Source organism: Pinus tabuliformis, chromosome 5_2, assembly GCF_031772625.1.
Source record: "Pinus tabuliformis cultivar Carrire ecotype Pingquan chromosome 5_2, CPIR1, whole genome shotgun sequence".
Lineage (NCBI taxonomy): Eukaryota > Viridiplantae > Streptophyta > Pinopsida > Pinales > Pinaceae > Pinus > Pinus tabuliformis.
The window spans coordinates 730,276,654-730,296,432 of NC_142306.1; the positions used below are offsets into that span (position 1 = coordinate 730,276,654).

The 19,779-nt window shown below is 38.2% G+C and overlaps 1 protein-coding gene across 1 annotated transcript; it reads right to left on the reverse strand.

Annotated features, from left to right (window-relative positions):
* Positions 1–8,682: 8,682 nt before the first annotated feature.
* LOC149161299 (uncharacterized) lies at positions 8,683–15,357 on the reverse strand. The gene is made up of 10 exons (XM_089434833.1): positions 15,095–15,357; positions 13,236–15,012; positions 12,921–13,087; positions 11,980–12,834; positions 10,387–10,440; positions 9,920–9,932; positions 9,610–9,772; positions 9,366–9,505; positions 9,116–9,240; positions 8,683–8,992 (listed from the first exon to the last, which is right to left on the reverse strand). Exons 1-10 carry the CDS (start codon positions 15,355–15,357, stop codon positions 8,683–8,685), a joined length of 3,867 nt encoding a protein of 1,288 aa, XP_089290959.1.
* Positions 15,358–19,779: the final 4,422 nt, after the last annotated feature.

Consider the following 19,779-nt stretch of genomic DNA (forward strand, 5'->3'; position numbering starts at 1 on the left):
ATAATCTTACTACATTGCTTCGCAGTGATCAAAGAAACAATGATAGGCGGTGCTACCTCTGGTATCATGTACAGTTTATTGCCCAAAGTAATAATAACAATGCAAGGCATATACTCATACATAACATGGCACTTCCACAAGTATGGTTGGACATATAAAACATCACAAACTTCAAGAGGGGAAACATCACACAACACCTCATCTATGAAGGGCTTGATGTTGTATGGAAAGTGGCACTGTTGGTTGATGCAAAGATCTCTCCCTTGATGAAGCCACCGAATGGTGTATGACTGCTGGTGTGGTGTGGTCAGTAGGCCCAACCGCTTCATGACCTCTGTTGAAATGAGGTTCTTTTGGCTCCCGTTATCAACAATGAACTACAGCAGAGAACCCTTCACCCACATTTGTGAGTGGAAGAGTCACTCCCCTTCCTCTGGATGTTCGAGCTCATCCTTCTGGATCTTGGTGGTGGCAAGGGTGGCACTAGGCTCTGCATCGATAATCTGCTTCTTTTTGTCATTCCCCTTCTCGATTTCTGACTCAGATTCAGAACATGCATCTAATTCGGAAGCCTTCAACTCGGCTACCAGGCTCGACACTCACTTGTGTTGTGAGTGGGGCTCTTATGGAACTCACACCATTTCCCTGTGTCCTTCATTGTCTTCGTCATGTTGTTCTTTTTTTGCAGCTTCGGTGGGTTGTCTTGGGTCACCCCACCTTGGATTTTTCCTTTGTTTTGCGGTTTAGGGATGCCTTTCCCTTGCTTCAGATTTGCAGATCCAAAGTCTCGCTTCTTCCATTTAAATTTATGCTTGATGTTGACAGCATATTGATAGGCGGCACCAAGCAAGGATATTTCTAGGAACTCCATCTCATCCTGGATATACTTGTGTAGACATTCGCGGTACTTGAGTACCAAATTTTGCTTAGAATCCTTGATACCCAGTTTCGTGCGAAGGTTATGGAAAACATTTGTAAACTCCGACACATCTTGGTCTCTTCCCTGTCGTAGAGTGGTCCACTTCATGTATTTATCTTCATAGCTCCCGACAGGGTAATATTGTTCCTTGATGGCATCTCAGAAAGAATTGCAAGTGGGTTTGACTGAAAGGAGTGAGGATTCCCTCTCATCCTTTTGTTCACAGTAGCTTTCCCACTAGTCCTTGACATGTGGGGCGACTTTGAGGAGTGAAAAAGTAATATTTTCTAGATTGGAAAAGTCATGAATTTAAAAATATCCTTCCAATGGATATAACCATCTATCTATGACATCTGCATCTATTTGTCCTTCAAATATGGGAACATTGCCCGCTCACTCAGTTCCAAGCTATTACCTATGTTTTTGTCTGCCAATCCTAAGTCCTCTCTATGTACTGTAAGCATGTTATCCATTTTTTCACCACTATCCCCAACTTATACAATCATGCCTCCAAAAGACAAGGGACCAAAAGAACCTGTCAGTCCTCTGATCCACCCTCCCATTGATTTTCACCACATCCCTTTGACAGACAGAGACTATAAGATCCATGAAACTCTCTACGAATTTGACCTTTTTGAGATGTATTGTTGGATCAAGGACAAATATATAGATAAATCTGATGACATTCAACTGTGGGAATCCAATTTTCCCCACTATATTTTTCCCCGTACCCACAACACCCCAGAATTTGTTAGGAAGTGTCATGCATGTTATTTGCCAAGCCAAAGAGCCATCATTTCCCCCACTGGAGAAATTTTTTTCACTATCACTCCTCAAGCTATAGACCAGATGATGCAGGCTCCTACAGTAGAGAATTCCACTCCTTTTTCCCATGAAGCCGTTGTTGAATTGTATCATAAATTGGACTTTGCTAAGAGGGCCAAAACCGTTGAGATTTTCTTGACATAAGATGCCCCATTGCCAAAGAAAACTCCTCTCTATCCCTCCTCTATTTTCCCTGAGAGAGCCAAGAAAATTATCACAGTCATCTCTTACCTCCTTGGATATTACTCAGATCAGTGGGTAGATGAGGCCATCATAGGATTTATTTCCATTTTCTTTGTTGATTCCAAACCCTCCATCATGTTTAACTTTAGACAATTTCTTGCATATTCTATTCATGAGTAGTTTATCAAATTCCATATTGAGGATGTATTCAAGTATGCTTCTGTGTTAGTTTATATGTTCTTATATTTTTAGGGAGATCAAGCTTGCTTTACAAAAGATGGATGAAGAAGGAAATCAACAGTCATTCATCTTCTCGACTACACTAGTGATGAAGGAACAAAAAGAATACGCTTACAAACATTTCATAGAGATGTTTGTGCATCCAGTAATCAGTCTCTTAGGCAACAAGATAGAGCTAAGGATCATTGAGGAAATTAGAAAGTTTTTGCAGATATCAGACCAAGTCCAGACAGGAGATTAGTACCTCTATCACAATTATACAAAATTGAGAATATTTGGGTGTGAGCTTGCAACTTACAAGCTGCCTAAATTCCTCCCAATGAGGATTTTTTCTCTAGAGTACATAAGGAAAATGCTCAATATGGATGAGATCCACTTTGTAGCTTCCAAGAAGAATTCCCAATTCAAAATTAAAACATAGATAGGGCACATCAAATCCTACACTGCCTGCAAATCGACCATCAAGAAGCAAGGCCTATATACTCCTCTGCCTACTCCTAATTGACCTTAGGAATCCATCTCCATGGATTACATGCCAAGCCTTCTTTTTGCTAAGCATGGAAATGACTGCGTTTTCATGGTCATCGACAAATTCTCTAAGATGGCCATTCTGGCAGCCTACAAGAAGAGTATCACAGCAGAATCCACTTTGAAGCTCTTCTTTGAATGTGTGGGTACATTTTGGATCCCACAGTCCATTATCTCAGATCGGGAAAACATTTTACTAAGTACATTTTGGTCAATTCTATGGTTGGTGTTGTATACCAAGCTCACTAAGTCCACCACTTTCCACCAACAAACTGATCGCCAAACAGAAGTCGTCAACAGGATGATTGTACACATTCTGCATATTTACAATTCAAAGAATCCACGCACATGGGATGAAAGGCTCCCCTGTGTCCAACACTGCTACAACAGACCTCTCCATAGCTCAATTGGCCACAACCCCTTTGAGGCGAGGTTGGGATTCCAGTCACTATGTCCCATTAATGTGGCCATACCATTTGCAGCTACTCAAGCAGATTCAGCTCATGTCCAGTCCGAAGCTGACAGGGATAACGACTTCATTGGGTGCATTCAGTGCATTCGCCAGCAGGTCCATGACATATTGGACAAAGCCAATGCTAAATACAAGCAATTTCATGATCAGCATCGGGTGCCACACAAGTTCCAAATGGGAGACAAATTTTAGTTACATTTGAAGAAGGAGTACCTTGTTGGGCCCCACCGTAAGCTTCGCCCACTCCGATATGGGCCTTACACCATCACTAAGGTTGTAGGGGACAATGCTTTCGAGCCCAACATTCCACCATTCCTTGGCCTGCACCTAGTGTTCAATGTGGACTGCCTTTGACCATACTTTCCACCATTACTGGACAAATCATACATTGCGGAGCAAATCATACCAACAGAGTTAAAACCAGACTACATGGAACAGGCCACAAATGATCGGATCATGGACACACAGATCAAGAACACCCGCCAGCAGAAGATCCAACTATATCAGGTTATCAAAGATTACCAATTCTTGCACCAAGGCAAGTGGCTCACTAGGGACCAAGTTCAGCAGAAGTTTCCCCATCTCATGGAGGCACTGAACGCAATGGGGACCATTTCTTCCTAAGGGGGGAGGACTGGTCCAAGTGGATATTGGTGGCCACCTGCCTATTCCACTTGGACCCCCACCATTGTTTCCTTTCAATTTCCTTAATTGTAACACACTTACTATTTATGGCAGTTTTTCGGGTCCTAAACTTCTGAAGCTATTTTGAGGGACTAAAAGACGTTTTTAGGGAAAACGAAGAAATCGAAAAAGTCTCAAGCCTTTTTAGCTTTTTTTTTTTTTTTTTTTTTTTCAGCCTCTTCTTTAACATCTTCGAAACAAGGTATTATGATAGTCAAATGGAGATCGTATGCCAAAGTTATGACCCCAAGAAGTTGATGTACCGATTTACCCAAACTGGGCCCACAATTTTGGCGCTTCATCTCCTAGGGTTATGTTTCTGGATGTTTAGGGTTTTCCATTGTTTCTCAATAATAAATAGGCCTTTGAGCCTCATTGTAACATAGTTCATAGGCATGTACTCGCCACGTCTCTTCTCAGAGATGAGCTACCATCGTTTGAGCTAGCTTATTTCCATTTATGTATGTAAGCATATTTCATTTCTTTGATATTAATGTAATGAAATTTTGTTTCTGCTGCATGTATGTGTTTATGTGTATATCTGTATTTTATTACACTCCTGCATAATTATGGATCACACATCCACAAGAAGATTCCAAGGTTTGTTGAAAAATGGTATTCATCGAAAAGGTAAACATGTGGATTGGATGAAAGTAGTGGATGTGACACACCTTTCTTCCCACACGCGAGACCTTCTTTTTCTTGTGCAATTTTTGTTTCAAGTTTTTATATTTTTTGTTGCACATCAATTTTTATCTGTTTTAATTGTTCATATCTTTGTGGTGTAGGTTGGGAATGACTACAATGGATTCACTAGAAATTTAATTATACGTGACCCTGACCTTCTAGCTGTTAGGTTAGGAGTAGGATTAGCTACATCCTAGTTTCCCTTTCTTGCACTCATTATGCACTCGTTCTCTGTTGTATGTCCTCGTTTTCTTATTTTGATTCTATATCATGTTTTCTTTAGCCGTTTTTTTCTCGTCTTCTGGTTATTTTTCCTTGTTGTGTGTTTTCTTTCTTTTCGTGTTGTTTTTCTTTCTTGTTGAGTTCTTCCTTTTTTTCATCATACGAATAAGTCTTGTGCTTGGACCTATTTTGGCTTCTTAATATGTGTGGCCGAACTATAAAGAGTCTTGTGACACTTTAACATTTGGCTAGCCTTATGTACGTCTTCCTTGTGTTGGTTACATCTTTTGGAAAATGAAGTTCCGACGGAAAATACGATCCATCTGTAAGGAGAGTTTTGGTCCAACCATGAACCCACTTCTAGTTTGAAAACCTCATGCCTATACTTGATTTTCTCTGCTTTGGTTTTCTCAAGCTTATCCAACTAGTAGAAACGGTGAAGGGGAAAATATAAATGAGAAAACTTAAATCAGAGGTCTCTATATGCTTCTATGAAGGAATAACCTCTTCTCCTCTCAATAAGTTGGGATCCCTCTTTCACCCGAAAATAAATAAGTGCTAATGCACAATTCTCTTTAAATAAATAAATAAAGGTGAAAGAAGAGAAAGGTTTCCTGCGTAGAGAGGTGAAGCAAACAAGTACACGAGGGTATTTTCTAGGCTCATTGATAGCGGAGCAATGTTTGTGTTCTTGCATGACTCCGCCGGGGTACTGTTCAAGCCTGCTGGCAGTGGAGCAACACTAGAGATGAAAATTATACTTTGGAAATGTTAAGCTCACGAGCTACACTACCTTTCCTAACTTGAAACAATGTGATTATCCTAAATCTTATGTTGTGTTCTACTAGGAAGATATAGAGGGGACCATGTTTGTTTGTGGGGTATGCGGGAAGGCCAAGGTAATCTACACGATGAATCAATACTCCCTAAAGAACCAAGGCCCTGCACTGAAGGAGTTAACCATAATAGAGAAGTTGGATTCTTCTAGTGTGTCGCCAAGTGTTGTAGCGACTGCAACACACTCCAAAATTTTGGACTACATTCAAATTTTGGAGCCTACTGTGGATCCTGTGATCAGTCGTTCCTTAGTCACTTATTGGTTAGTTGATGATTTCAAGCTCCCTTCTTGGATCTCAGGCAGTCGTTCACACTTTTATCTTTATATAGCAAGTGTCGTCTTCGGGCATGGGAATTATCGCATATCGTGCAAAGGGAAGTTCTTATTTACTTCAAGCGGAAACGTTTGTGAAAATGAGTTGTTCTCATAATATAGACATGTTTCACACTCATTTTCAAATTTTCACGCACTATTACACAAGTGTCTTCATTATCCTCACAAAGTTTATTGTCGGACTCGCCCTTATCGTAAGTTGCCACAAAGGTTTTTGCATTAAGAAAAATATGTTTTCATATGTTCTAGATGATCTATGTTGTATCACTAAGTGCCCAAGTGTGTGGTCATAGTCAAGTTCTATCACTGTTCACGTCAATTCCATTGATCCCACACTTAGCCAAATTCCTAGGATTCCTAGCAACCTAGCCTCATCTAGCATTCCTAAATTGCGCACTTCACATATGCAACCCTTAAGCTTTTTCCTTGCTGCAACTATATAATATATGGAATTTTATTTCTTCTAGATACACAAAGTCAATGGGTAATTTTGATACAATTGTTGTACTTTTTTGTGCCTTGGATGAAGATTTATGCTAATACAAACTTCCTAACTATAGTTTAAAAAAGAAAGAAAAAGAATCTAATTCTATATACATAAATTAAATAAAATAGATAACAATTTGAAAATGAAGATTAAAAAAATCATTTATATAGATAAACTATTCAATAAAACCTTATCATATTCATTTTAAAATGCAAACTTTATAATAGATCATTACATTTAACACTGTGGTGTTGTTGTCATTATAATTTATTTTTGATAAGAATATAATTATTAATCTTAGAGGTTCTAGAATTTTAATTTAATAATTAATAATTATTAGTAAATGATAGGATTTAATTTCCACAAAATATTCATCAACAAAGAGTTATAATTTATTTTAAAAATAGATATATATTTTTTTTCAATTTAATTTTAAAAAAATATTATTGTTATTATATTCAAGAATATGAATGTGAGAAAGTCAATTTTCATTTCATTTTAATTTATGACATTGTTCACTTCTTATTACTTACGGTTGTTTTTATTATATTTTCTTGTTTCATGTTTATATATATATATATTAATTTTTTTTATAATTAATAATAATAATTTGAAATAAAATTCTAATTTAATTAATTTTTATGATTTTTTTTTGGTAATGCAAACTATGCATCAATGTCTATCAAAATTTATTAACCATTTAATTCATATCACTGAGCTAAAAAATATTTATTATAAAAACCAATATTATTACATATCTTTTTCATTAAACATTATCTTAAAAAAATATTCCTTTTTTTTTAATAATGTGAATTTGGCTTTTAATAATATTTACCATGAAAATTGTCCAATTGACCATCCTTTCATTATGAATATTGTGTAAACTATAAGATTCAATGTTTATATCCCTATAAGTGAAACTAACAAAACATATATATGCATATGAAAATTAAATATTTAACTTACTTTTCAATAGTGTTATTGATGGGAACAATGGTTATTGTGTTTGATATGTCCCAAAAAAATAATTATGACTTACATCCATTTCTTAATATAATTGGTTGGAATCTAATTTTTAAATTGTGAAATGTGCATAATCTTATTATGTTGAATTTTTCCCAACAAAAATTAATATAATTTAGTGAAATCACATATTTCAATTGGGGAATGTGTATCATTTTATTGCTTTAAAGGTTGTTTTAAATATTGAATTTAAATTGGATTAAAAACATATTTTAATTATTAAAAAATTAATATCAAATTTAAAATATACATGAAAAAATTAAATTACACTAATAAAATATTTTTCTTAATTATAGATTTAAAATCAAAATAAAGAATAGAGAATGAATAACCTAATCTCTTTTAAGTCATAAATTCAAAATAAAGAAAAATATATTATGGAAGATTATTAATATTAATCCATTGTAATAAGGATTATTACATTGAAATTGATTTACAAAACAAAATCCAATATAACCTAATTTGTTTAACCTAATCAACTTCCTAATCTCTTTAACCAAATTACTCATTTTCTTTGCTTATGCCATTCACCATTAATGTTGATCTTTCGTTCGACAGTTGCAGCAAAAATGTTCATCTCTATTTGATATTGTCTGCATATGAATTTGTTCATAAAATTTGTGTTTGGCATATGAATGACTCTATTCATTATGACTTTCCAAAGCAATATGAATGCTCCACTCTTGTGTTGGGCATTGAGAATGATTTCAGTGTGTATATGTGTAATGAAAGCAAAGTGCACAAACTTCCACAAGATGCTCAACTCCTCTTAGCAATCAAAGAAACTTACAATTACGTGTCGAAATTCCTTCACAAGTCTGTCTAAATTGTCAGCTTCTTGGACTGTAGCAGTTCCATTGACTGCACTTCCCTGTTTGAGATCCAAATAATTAACATAAGCCATGTATACATAAATCTTTTGCATATAATTAAGGTAGTGCTCATGGTTGATGTTGTTCTTCCAAACCACTTTGTCTTGTATGTCAAAGATTTTTCCAGCTCTGTGAGGGAAGGGCATCGCAAAGGAACCCTATTCATTATCCCTCCCGGAGGAGAAAAAAATGTGTACATACTCCTCCAGTATGTTGAACAATCCTGGGAGGCCTGATATGGCCAGTGGGGTTACTGCCATATCTGACTTTATTCTGAAGTGGACTTTGTTGGAATATTATCTTTCTGTCAATTTACTCACGTTAGCAGTCCCTCCGATGAAGGGCGTGGACTCGATCCAGCTCATTTCACTACACGTTGTCCGCCATCTTCAACTCTAGGAAGGTTGCGTTCATAATCTTCAAGAACTTCTCCTTACGTCCTTGGAACAATGCATTCATATCCTTTTTCGTCCCTCCTTCCACGTTAATGCAAAAGAACTTAACACGCATGAACAGATCCTCTTCCACGAAAGGCATGTTGTATTGCCATCGGTGGATGGTTTTTGTCACCACGTCTCGCCTGATTCTTGAGAATTGAAAGGCCGTGAGAATTGGGGGAATGCTCACCAGTTTTATTTTCCAGGCAATTAGGACGCACAAGTTGCCTCCTCCACCGCCTCTTAGAGCAATCACGACACATCATCACTCATCGCGTTCTTGTCCATGACAATTACAATTTCGACAGACAATGTTTCTTAGCATTCTTGGGAACATTAAGAAACTAAAAGTGTTCACCCTTTACCGTAACTCTCTGACCGGCACAATCCCCAGATATCCAATGTTAATGATTTTGTGATAAGATCCAATTTCCTCACAAGCTCCCTTCCACTTGAACTCGACAATATTACCAACGTCCAATACATGCAACTACGAGACAATTCGCTCATAGGAAGTATACCCAACGGTTATCGCTGTATAAAATCAGTCACCAGATTATAGTCACAACGCAACGCAACAATTTGAGCTGATAGATTCCTGCAGAGCTAGGAAACTGCTCTAGCTTGGCCCGGCTTTGGCTCCAGAAGAGCTAGGACGCGACTTCTTCCTGTGGGATGGGAACTATATTCTTCAATCTCCGCTTGAGCACATCTTGATAAGGGAACGCAGCTCCTTACGCCTTGAAGGAATGAAACTGATTTAGCCATCCCCAAAATTTGAAATCCAAATTTCAGTGTTTAGGCGGGGCGAGTTTTCAAAATTCAAATGAACAATCATTAATGCATTTGGAGCTCGTACATGCAGTCGATTCAACTCGAAGCGCCGAGGCAGCAAATTTAAAATTCAAATTAGCCCTCGCGTTCTTGTCCATGACAATTACAATTTCGACAGACTTACAATGTTTCTTAGCGTTCTTGGGAACATTAAGAAACTCAAAGTGTTCACCCTTTACCGTAACTCTCTGACCAGCACAATCCCCAGATATCCAATGTTAATGATTTTGTGATAAGATCCAATTTCCTCACAAGCTCCCTTCTACCTGAACTCGACAATATTACCAACGTCCAATACATGCAACTACGAGACAATTCGCTCATAGGAAGTATACCCAACGGTTATCGCTGTATAAAATCAGTCACCAGATTATAGTCACAACGCAACGCAACAATTTGAGCTGATAGATTCCTGCAGAGCTAGGAAACTGCTCTAGCTTGGCCCAGCTTTGGCTCCAGAAGAGCTAGGACGCGACTTCTTCCTGTGGGATGGGAACTATATTCTTCAATCTCCGCTTGAGCACATCTTGATAAGGGAACGTAGCTCCTTACGCCTTGAAGGAATGAAACTGCTTTAGCCATCCCCAAAATTTGAAATCCAAATTTCAGTGTTTAGGCGGGGCGAGTTTTCAAAATTCAAATGAACAATCATTAATGCATTTGGAGCTCGTACATGCAGTCGATTCAACTCGAAGCGCCGAGGCAGCAAATTTAAAATTCAAATTAGCCCGCGGAGATCAGGGAAGAATTGATTGCAAATCAGGTGAGTTGTACGCATGGGTTGGCATGGAGGGTCCCGCACCGGCTGCCGGAAAGGTCTCCGTGGTCGCCCGCCGGAGTTATGTATGCCATCCCACTGACGTGCACCACATACATAGATGGGCCAGCATTTAAGACACAATATATGGCTGGTTAGCCCTTGCCTTACATGTTGAACCTTTCGTATTAAATGAATTTACTGCCGGTTGAACAGACCTTAACATATTATATTAAAATATATTAATAAAAACAAATATAAATTAAATTAATTATTTTTTTTTTATTTAAGTTCTTTTAAATAATAATTTATTTTTATTGGAAGAGAGCTGTTCGTGATGGAGGAGAGTAGATGGTGATATGGTGTTTTGGTAAGGTATTTAATAGTGTAAAAGTTATTGGTTAGAAATTTCATAGTAAAATTCTAGGTATGTTAAAAACTAATCCAGAGTGGTACAATCCTTAAGTGACTACTTAAATACTTTTATTATTCAACCACTAATTAAACTTAAAAGATCTCAAAACTCATATTATTTAATGAAAAATACAATTCATTTACTTTTTCATTTATATCTAATTATTATAAATATTATTATATTGAAAAGCATCCCAATTAATTAACTAGAATTAGGAAAAAAAGAAGTAGCAAAACAAATAAATGTAATGGCGCTAATTTAAATTTAAATGCAAATACTTAAATTCCATTGTAAAGTTGTTTTTCAATAGTCGAATCAAATGACAAATGACTAACAATGTCAAGAGTCTTGACATGAATGGAAACCAAATAATTTTATGTGTAAAGTCAAGTTGTTTGTAAATTTTTTTTAGTAATATATTTTTAGATTATTTTAACTTTATGTAAAAGATAAAGGTATAGTCAAACTAATATAGGAAATGATGGAAATGATGGTTTTATGATATTTTGTTTGGTTAATTTTAACTCAAATTTAAGAGAGATTTAAAAAATATGAGTTTAAGTCGTTTAATATATAGAATTTGAGTGTCTTAGTTGTTTTTCAAGGTGTTGAATCTATGGATTTTTTTCAGAGAGAAAAATCAGAATAGTTATATTAAGAAAATATAGAGGTCAAAATACATATCATATCTGAGTGAAAACAACAGGAAGACATGCTGCTGTTCCATTAGAGCGTACTGATGAGGCAGCATATATACATTGTCACTGATTTTATAGAGAAAAACCAGTGTGAAACATTGAGCCCCGCCTAGAGCAAAAGAGCGCAGCACATAGGCATGTTAAAAAACCATGAACCAGAAAAAACACAATTGTCGCTACAAGACAAAAACAGACCATTCAAAAAAGATTGAGAGAGTCAGTCCAGTAGAAAAACATCATCATTGGAAGAAAGTGCCGAAATATGTTGTATATGAAAAACCAGAGCCGGATTGGAGAGGAGATTGATCTGCAGGAGGCAGATTGCCCGTGATTTAGATCAGGATAGAATCAAGGGCCCGTCTGGAGTTCTGAAAAATGCATTCATTCCTCCATTTCCAAAGGTACCAGCAAGTAAGGATAAACAATGTGCGCCAGGAGGGGATCTGAGCGTGCCACCAGTTGAATCCATCCTAAACAGTTGAAAAAACTTGGTGAGGAAAACCATATATCAAAGATAATTCATACCAGATTGTTGAAGATGAGGCACAGCTGAAGAACATGTGGGCATTGGATTCAGCTTCTGAAAGGCATATTTGACATCTGCCAGGACCCTGCCATCCCTTTCTTTGGAGAACCTGCCAGGTGAGGTTCCTATCCGAGAAGAGGAGCCACGAGAAAAGGATCATCTTGAGAGGACAGGAAGCTTTCCACATATTGAGGGGGAAGATGGGAGAGGGAGATGACTGATGTGGAAGAAAAGCAGCATAAAGATCTTTGACAGTGATAGATTGAGTTGAGTTCTTGAGCGACCAGATGAGTTCATCTTTGGACCCCGATCGAGTGAAACCCCTGCTGGAAAAACCATTGATAGCAGATGACCAAGAGGGGCGAAGAGGGAGGGGCAGAGATAAATCAGTCGCATACTTCCACACAGGGGACTGAGATGACCAAGATTTTATTAATTTGTCCCATGTGAACAAGCCCCTTTGGAAGAAGAAAGAAAGCAAAGCCGGGGGAATCATTGATTCCAGATCAAACATAGTAGAGTCCATGCCAATAAAAATGCAGGTGCCCGTGAACAATTTCCATCTTAAATTCATCAGGAAGAAAGTCTGGATCTTTCTAAAGCTCTGCCAGATGGGGGAGCCTCTTCTGATGCCCAGAGAGCGCCTTCTGTACCAAAAAACCATAGATTTTTGTTTGAGGTATTTCTGGTTTATGATAGTGCTCCACTGACAATTCCCGTATATACCTCTGATGAGGGATTTGCATAGCAAGGCTTTCCCGAAAGTCGGCATGTGCAGTAAGCCCCAACCGCCCAGAACCTTTGGCCTTGCGATGGAGTCGAGCTTAACGAGATGGATCTTTGACTGATAAGTTCTGCCGCCCCATAAAAAGGAGGCCGCCAGAGAAGCCATTTTTCTTGTAATAGATGCAGGAAGTAGGAAGAGGTGGCCCCAATATACCGCCAATTGAGAGAGAACAGAGCGGACCAAAATGTATCTGCCTGCCAAGGATAAGAAGCGCATCTGCCAGTTGAGATTTTCTTGTAAAAGCGCTCAACCAGCCATAGCCAATCCTTTGCATGATAAGCTTTTGCTTTTAAGTGGAAACCAAGATATTTGAACCCATCCTGTATCAGTGCAATTTTATGCCAAAACGAGCAGCGATCCAATGAGCTATGTCCGATTTGTTCCATTGTGATACAAAGTGGATTTGTCTTTATTGATAGAGAGGCCCGATGCCGAGTGAAATTTCTGGAATATCACATATAAGCAGACCCATGAAGATTTACATAGCATCGCGAGAAGGAGAATGTCATCTACAAAGAGGTTATGTGAGAGGGAGATGTCCTTGCAGATTTTGATCGGCCTGCATCTCCCATCTGCAACTGCCCGATTGATCTGTGTGCTGAGGGTATTCATTACAAGAATAAAAAGTAGTGGGGATAGAGGGCAGCCTTGGCGGAGGCCCCTCTCTGCAGGAAAGAAAGAAGATGGAATGCCATTGATAAGAACTGAGTAATTGACGTTTTCGACACACGCCATGATCCATCGAATACCCTGAGCATTTAAACCAATTTTTTCAAGAAGGATTCGAAGGAAGCCCCAGTCTACGCAATCGAAGGCTTTTTTGAGATCGATCTTCAGGACAGCGGCATCTATATTTCTTGTTGTAATTGAGAATAGGCATTCCTGCATCATAGCTACAGCGTCCAGTATAAGCCTATCTTTTAAAAAGGCATGCTGCTCCATTGTAATGAAGGAGTTAAGAACCGCCTTCAGCCTTTTGGCGATGATCTTTGATATGATTTTAAATAGAGTCTTGCAAAGGGCTATCGGCCTGAAGTCGGAGAACGATTCCGATTTGTCCTTCTTGGGAATAAGTGCAATAAAAGTGGCAGAGAGCGCACTGTTAATGTTCCCAGACATGCGAGAGGCGTCCACCATTCCCAGCAGATCCTTTTTGAACAGCTCATAAAAATGACTAAAGAACTCTATCGGCCAGCCATCGGGCCCAGGGCTTTTGTCCCTTTTGAACTTTTTGATAGTGTCCAGAAGTTCCTCCTCCATAATAGGCTTAAAGAACTGTTCATTTGCGTTCTCGTCAAACATTACAGGCAGCTGTTCCACGGCCCATAAAGAGTCATATGCATTGCTGTCCTGCCTTTTATATAGATTTTGAAAGAATCTGGAGGCTTCCGCCAAGATATCCTGTTGAGAGTGGAAAAAACCTCCGTTGCCATCCTCAATCTTCCAAATGGAGTTTTTGGCCCGGCGTGCATTTGCAAAGTTGTGGAAAAAATTAGTGTTTCGGTCACCCTCCCTGAGCCATGTCGCTCTACTTTTAAGCCTCCATAGTTCTTCGTCCTTTTGCAACAGCTTGATTTTCTTTTTTTCCAGGGACCTAATGAGGACTTTTTGTTCAAAAGTTAGACCAACTTGAACCGAATTAGAGAGATAACTTATTTGTTCTTTGATGACAGATAGCTCCTGTTTATCCAATCGCCTCTTCTTGATCTGCCAATCCTTTGCTGCATTTCTGAGTATTTGAATTTTTTCCCGAAAGGTGAGTAGGAAAGCATCTTCAGAAAGATGGATATCCCTCCAAGAATTAGCAATAAGAGCATTGAAAGATTCATCCCCAAGATGGGAGCTGTTAAATTTGAAAGGGTACCCCAACTTGCAGTTCATGTGCTCCCATGCGAGGAAGATGGGCCTATGATCCGAGGAAGGCTCCAAACCCGTTCTGGCAACAGGCATCCCCCAGCTATCGATAATGCTAACATTAATAATAAAGCGGTCCAATCGTTTTGCAATGTATGTTGAGCCCGTCCTGCCATTTTCCCAAGTTGGTACCATAGGGTCAGGAGCAACATCTACTAAATTCCTATTTAGCAGTTCCTGACGCATTTTATCGGCCAAGCGGTCCTGTTTTCTACCACTGCCCCAGCACTCTGCAGCGTGGAGGGTCAAATTAAGATCACCAGCTATTAATAGGGATTTTATGTCTAGTATTTCAGATTCAAAGAGCTTGTCCCAGAAAATAGTTCTGTCCCTGTAAGGCGCGTATATATTCAAGATGTTGATAGATAGTGACCTTCCTCTGATAGAAGCTGAGATGAGAATTCCTGCACAACATTTGAAAGCCTGGGTTCCACAAAACTGCCAGACCACCAGACATTCCTTCCGCTTCTGTAGCAACCATATACCAACTGGGGAACATTCTTCTGAAAAAAGCCAGAGAGACCGAACTTGGATGCATTGTTTCCTGTATAAAAATGATGAGGGGATGAGCAGAAGCGAGAGTTTCTTTTAGTGCCAGGAATTTAGGGGCGGCATCGAGACCCCTGATATTAAAAGATACTAAAAAAGTCATTTGAAGGCCTGTCCAGCCTGACATGCTCTAAGAGGCTGTGAAGCAGAAGGTTCCATGATTGGGACTTCCACAAGAGACAAATTAGTGATCCCCAAGTCAGATGCAATAGTTTTGCCTTGAAAGTGACGGCTATCTCCTTTTTTCTTCTTTCTGACAGTGATATTTTTGGCTGAATTGGGACTAATGGATGGAAAGGATGGCTTATGTATAGTGAGAGGTTCGAGCATTGATGGGTTCCGCTGAAGGAGGAGTTCGATATCACTATCGTAACTATTAACAGGGGATTGTGTTGGGGAGTTGAGAGGGGTAGGGGTTACCATAGGTTCCTTACCCTTTTGCATGGCAGGGGCCAGTCCATTTGAAGATGGCGAAGAGGAAGAAATCTGAATCGGATGTGATCCTACCACAAAATCAGCTTGATTCTTTGACTGCGGAGAAGGAACGGGGTCCTCATCTTGCGGTTCAGGGATGGGGGGGCAAGGAAAATCCGCCAATTTAGGCGACTCAGATTGAAATTGAGATTTGTGCTAAGAGCAACGAAGATCAGTGGATTGAAAGGAGAAGAGATTTTCAGAGTCAATTACATCTTCAGAATCTGGCCCCGAACTTCTTTTCTTTTCTGGATGGGGCCTGTTTTTCCTATATTTTGATCGGTACCTGCAATTCCTAATGAGGTGACCCGTTCGATGACATGAGGAGCATCGAAAAGGGATGCCCCAGAAGTCAAGCCTTTGATAAATTTTAAAACCCTCCCATAAAATCTCTATCTGGTCCAGATAACCCCCCTTGAAAGACCTCTCAATAAGAATCCACGCGATTCTCTTGTCCTTTTTCTCCCGTGACCCATGGGTCGACGTATATGTATTTGCCGACTGCATCTCCAATCATGGTGAGAATTTCAGTCGTCCATAATTCTAAGGGCAGGTTTGGGAGCTTGACCCAAATCATGCTATGAGTTGGAGTGTTTTTGAGAGGGTTGAAACCCATGAACCATCTTGACAGTGAGAGAAAACTTCGGCCGGAAACCCAAGGTCTCTTCAAAATCAGCTCTAAATCAGAAACCTTCTGAAAATGGAAAGAGAGCCAGTCTTTCATGAGGCGGTAGATTATTGGAGTGTAGCCAATAAGAGGGGACCAAGATGCTGTTATCCATTTCCTCATGCTTTCCTCATTCATTTCTGGAAAATACCATTTTCCAACTAAAGCGTGCTTTTGGAGACTGTCAATCCTTTGAGACAGAGAAGAACAGGTCACAAAAACTGCTTTAGGAGGGGGAACGGTTTTAACCGGCTCTCTAGGTTTGTGAGGGTGCTGACTGCGGACATGACCTCTATTTTTAGAAGAGGTAGGGCCCGTCTTAGAGTCATGAATCCATTTGGGAGATAGCATTTCATTGACGGTGGCATGCCAGCTAGGATCTTGTGTGGCATCATCACGTACCTCCTCTGCTTCAATGGCAGCCTTAAAAAGAGCCCGCGTGGCAGGAGAGTCATTGTCTTCTGACATTCTGATCAGAAGAGAAAGATCGAGAAAGAGGAAGCCCGAGTACCTCAAACAGTGCTTGAAAAATCTCTAAATAGATCCGGCAGAGAGAATTACCTGGAGACGTACAGGGGAATGGTTCTCTCGGAAGATTTTGTCAGGATCTAAGGACAGATACCTCAGATATAGAAATTAAGAATGAGAGCAGGATGATATTAGGTTCTGTAAGAGGAAGGTGAAGGACGACAGAGAACTTAAAGCGAAGACTCCAGAGAGGCCCAACCCAGCCGTCAATATGTCAAAATGAAGGGAAAAGGATGACGACGACGTCAAGGAAAATGATACCATCAGAGATGGATCAGAGACATTAATTAAGAAACCTTCATGACTCGCCGGAGAAAGATTTGAATTCTTGACTCCGGCGATAGCATCTCACTATAAAGAGTATGGCCTCTGAGGAAGGATTCGATGCTGTGATGCCCCCTGGTAACAGACCTGAAGCCACAGACAGGGATACCTATGCTACTGGCTGACTGTTGCAGTCAAAACAACAACAGTATACGTGAATAATGCACCACCGTCTCCCAAGGCGGAAACGGAGGTCTGAACAGGGACTGTAGATGTAAAAAGAAGCTTTTATTCTATTCAGGAGGAATTTAAACATGGTTATCAGATAAAAACAGATATTGAGACCTCCTACTGCCTAAACAGAGGAGCCTATGCTACCCAGACATATCTCCTAGAAACATAAGCAAATAACTGTTAAGCATAAGCTTCTATGAGAAAATACGAGGAGTTACTAAAACCTGTTCGTTGTTGCTAACATGACTGAAATATGAAAACAATTCCAGAAACAGAGGATAATTGACTGACCTGCATGGAGAGGCCACGGGCGCGCCAAGGACCAAGGGAGCCGAGTCGAAAAAAGACCAGGATGCCAAGCAATTCTCAATGAGAGGAAGCGCAAGGTGAGCGGATTACCCCCGGCCCGGATGGCCAGAGGAGGAAAAACAGAAATGATAGCAAAAGTGTGGATAAATAACAGAGGTCCTCGAGTCAGGATATGGAGTTTGCATGGAAGGAGGGAGGAGCTTTTACCACGTACCCCCACGTTCCAGAACCTCATGCATGGAGGCTGCATGCGTTGAAAGAATGCGAGCGTCCCATGGCGGAAGGGGATTGGTCATTTCCTATGATTGGTGAAGAGAGGAGGCATCCAACAGCTGTTTGACTGGTATCAGCTCCACTGTCCAAGCGCGCACCCGGTCCTCTCCCAGCTTCTACCCACCCAATAACCGGATCGAGGGCGCCCATAACGATTCCGATACAAGCAGAGTGCTTGCGATTTCATCTAAATTTAGAGGCTTCATCATCTGAAACATTTCACCTCATCATTCGTGTTGAATCTATGGATACTTTCCAAAATGCATTCTAAACAATAACAAAATCACATTCTTGTTTGAAATTGTATTGTTAGATTCTAGTGAAAATTTCATGATATTTTGTTTGGTTAATTTTAACCAAAATTCAAGAAAGATTTTAAAAAACACGAGTTTAAGTTGCTTAATATATAGAATTTGGGTGCCTTAGCCATTTTTCAAGGTGTCGAATCTATCTATACTTTCCAAAATGCATTCTAAACAACAAAAAAATCACATTCTTGCTTGAAATTGTATTGTTAGATTCTCGTGAAAAAGACTATTTCTTAAGTTAGACTACCCTAGAGATAAATATGTTGATTGTCTTGAAAATTTCTATAATTTTGTCAATATTAATTATATTTTTTGAATATCAATGTGAAAATTTTAATAATTTTTAAAGGAGTTGTCTATAATGCGACTTTTTGAAGATTCTGGTGACGGAATCCAGCGGAAGAAATTGAGATTAAATCTTGATTTGTTGGAGTTAAAATGGTTTTTTAATTGCATATTTGGATTCAGCACCCTCGAAAACCCCTGGGACGCTTTCATTGTGCAGAAACTAGCTATCAAACTTGCGATTCCAATAAATTCCTGCCGGATTTCGACCAGAAAAACCCGCCGGAAAAACTTTCAAAAAGTCGCGTTATAGACAACTGCATTTTTAAATATTAACATAAAAATGATAAAGTTAAAGTGACATCAACATGAAATATAAATTTAATATTTTCATAAATTTTATTATAAAAAGTATGATCAATATGAAAAAGGGATTAAAGTTAAGTTGATTTTAAAATTTATAGTTAAACAATAAATTAATTAATCGACATAAATTCATTTTAATTCTAGACTAAGCATTGAAAGAGATTAAATCTCTTAAAATGCAAATCTTTTTTTGGATGTAAAACTTGAAAGTTTAAACCTACAAATATTTGATTCCTTTATAGATCCATAATTAAGATGGATCTATACTAGTTTTCTATAATATTATTTATATTACATATAATTTTAATATCTCTATATAAAAAAATAAAATAAATAAAATAAAATAAAATAAATATATTTTTAATTTTATTAAAATCTTCATAATACATATCTAGGACATTTTTCTTTGACATGTTTTATAATTTTATTTTATTTTTAATATATATATATATATATATATATATATATATATATATATATATATATATATATATATATATATATATATATATATATCATAGTTACAAATATGAATTATTATTATTTAAAAATTTTAAAATATGCTATGCATATTATGATTTTTATTTTTGAATAATTTCATTAATAAAAACAAATTTATAATACAAAAAAATTAATTTAATTTAGTGAACTTTATGATTTATTATTTTTATTATTTGATCAACTCTTCAGCACAATATCTTTTTTTTTTTTATGGGTTGTATCTCATCCAACAAACCACATCATATTTTCTCAAGCTTTTGGGTATATATATATATATATATATATAACCAAAGTTTACCCCAAAAAATAAACTCGTGGGATGTTCATACAAAATCATTGA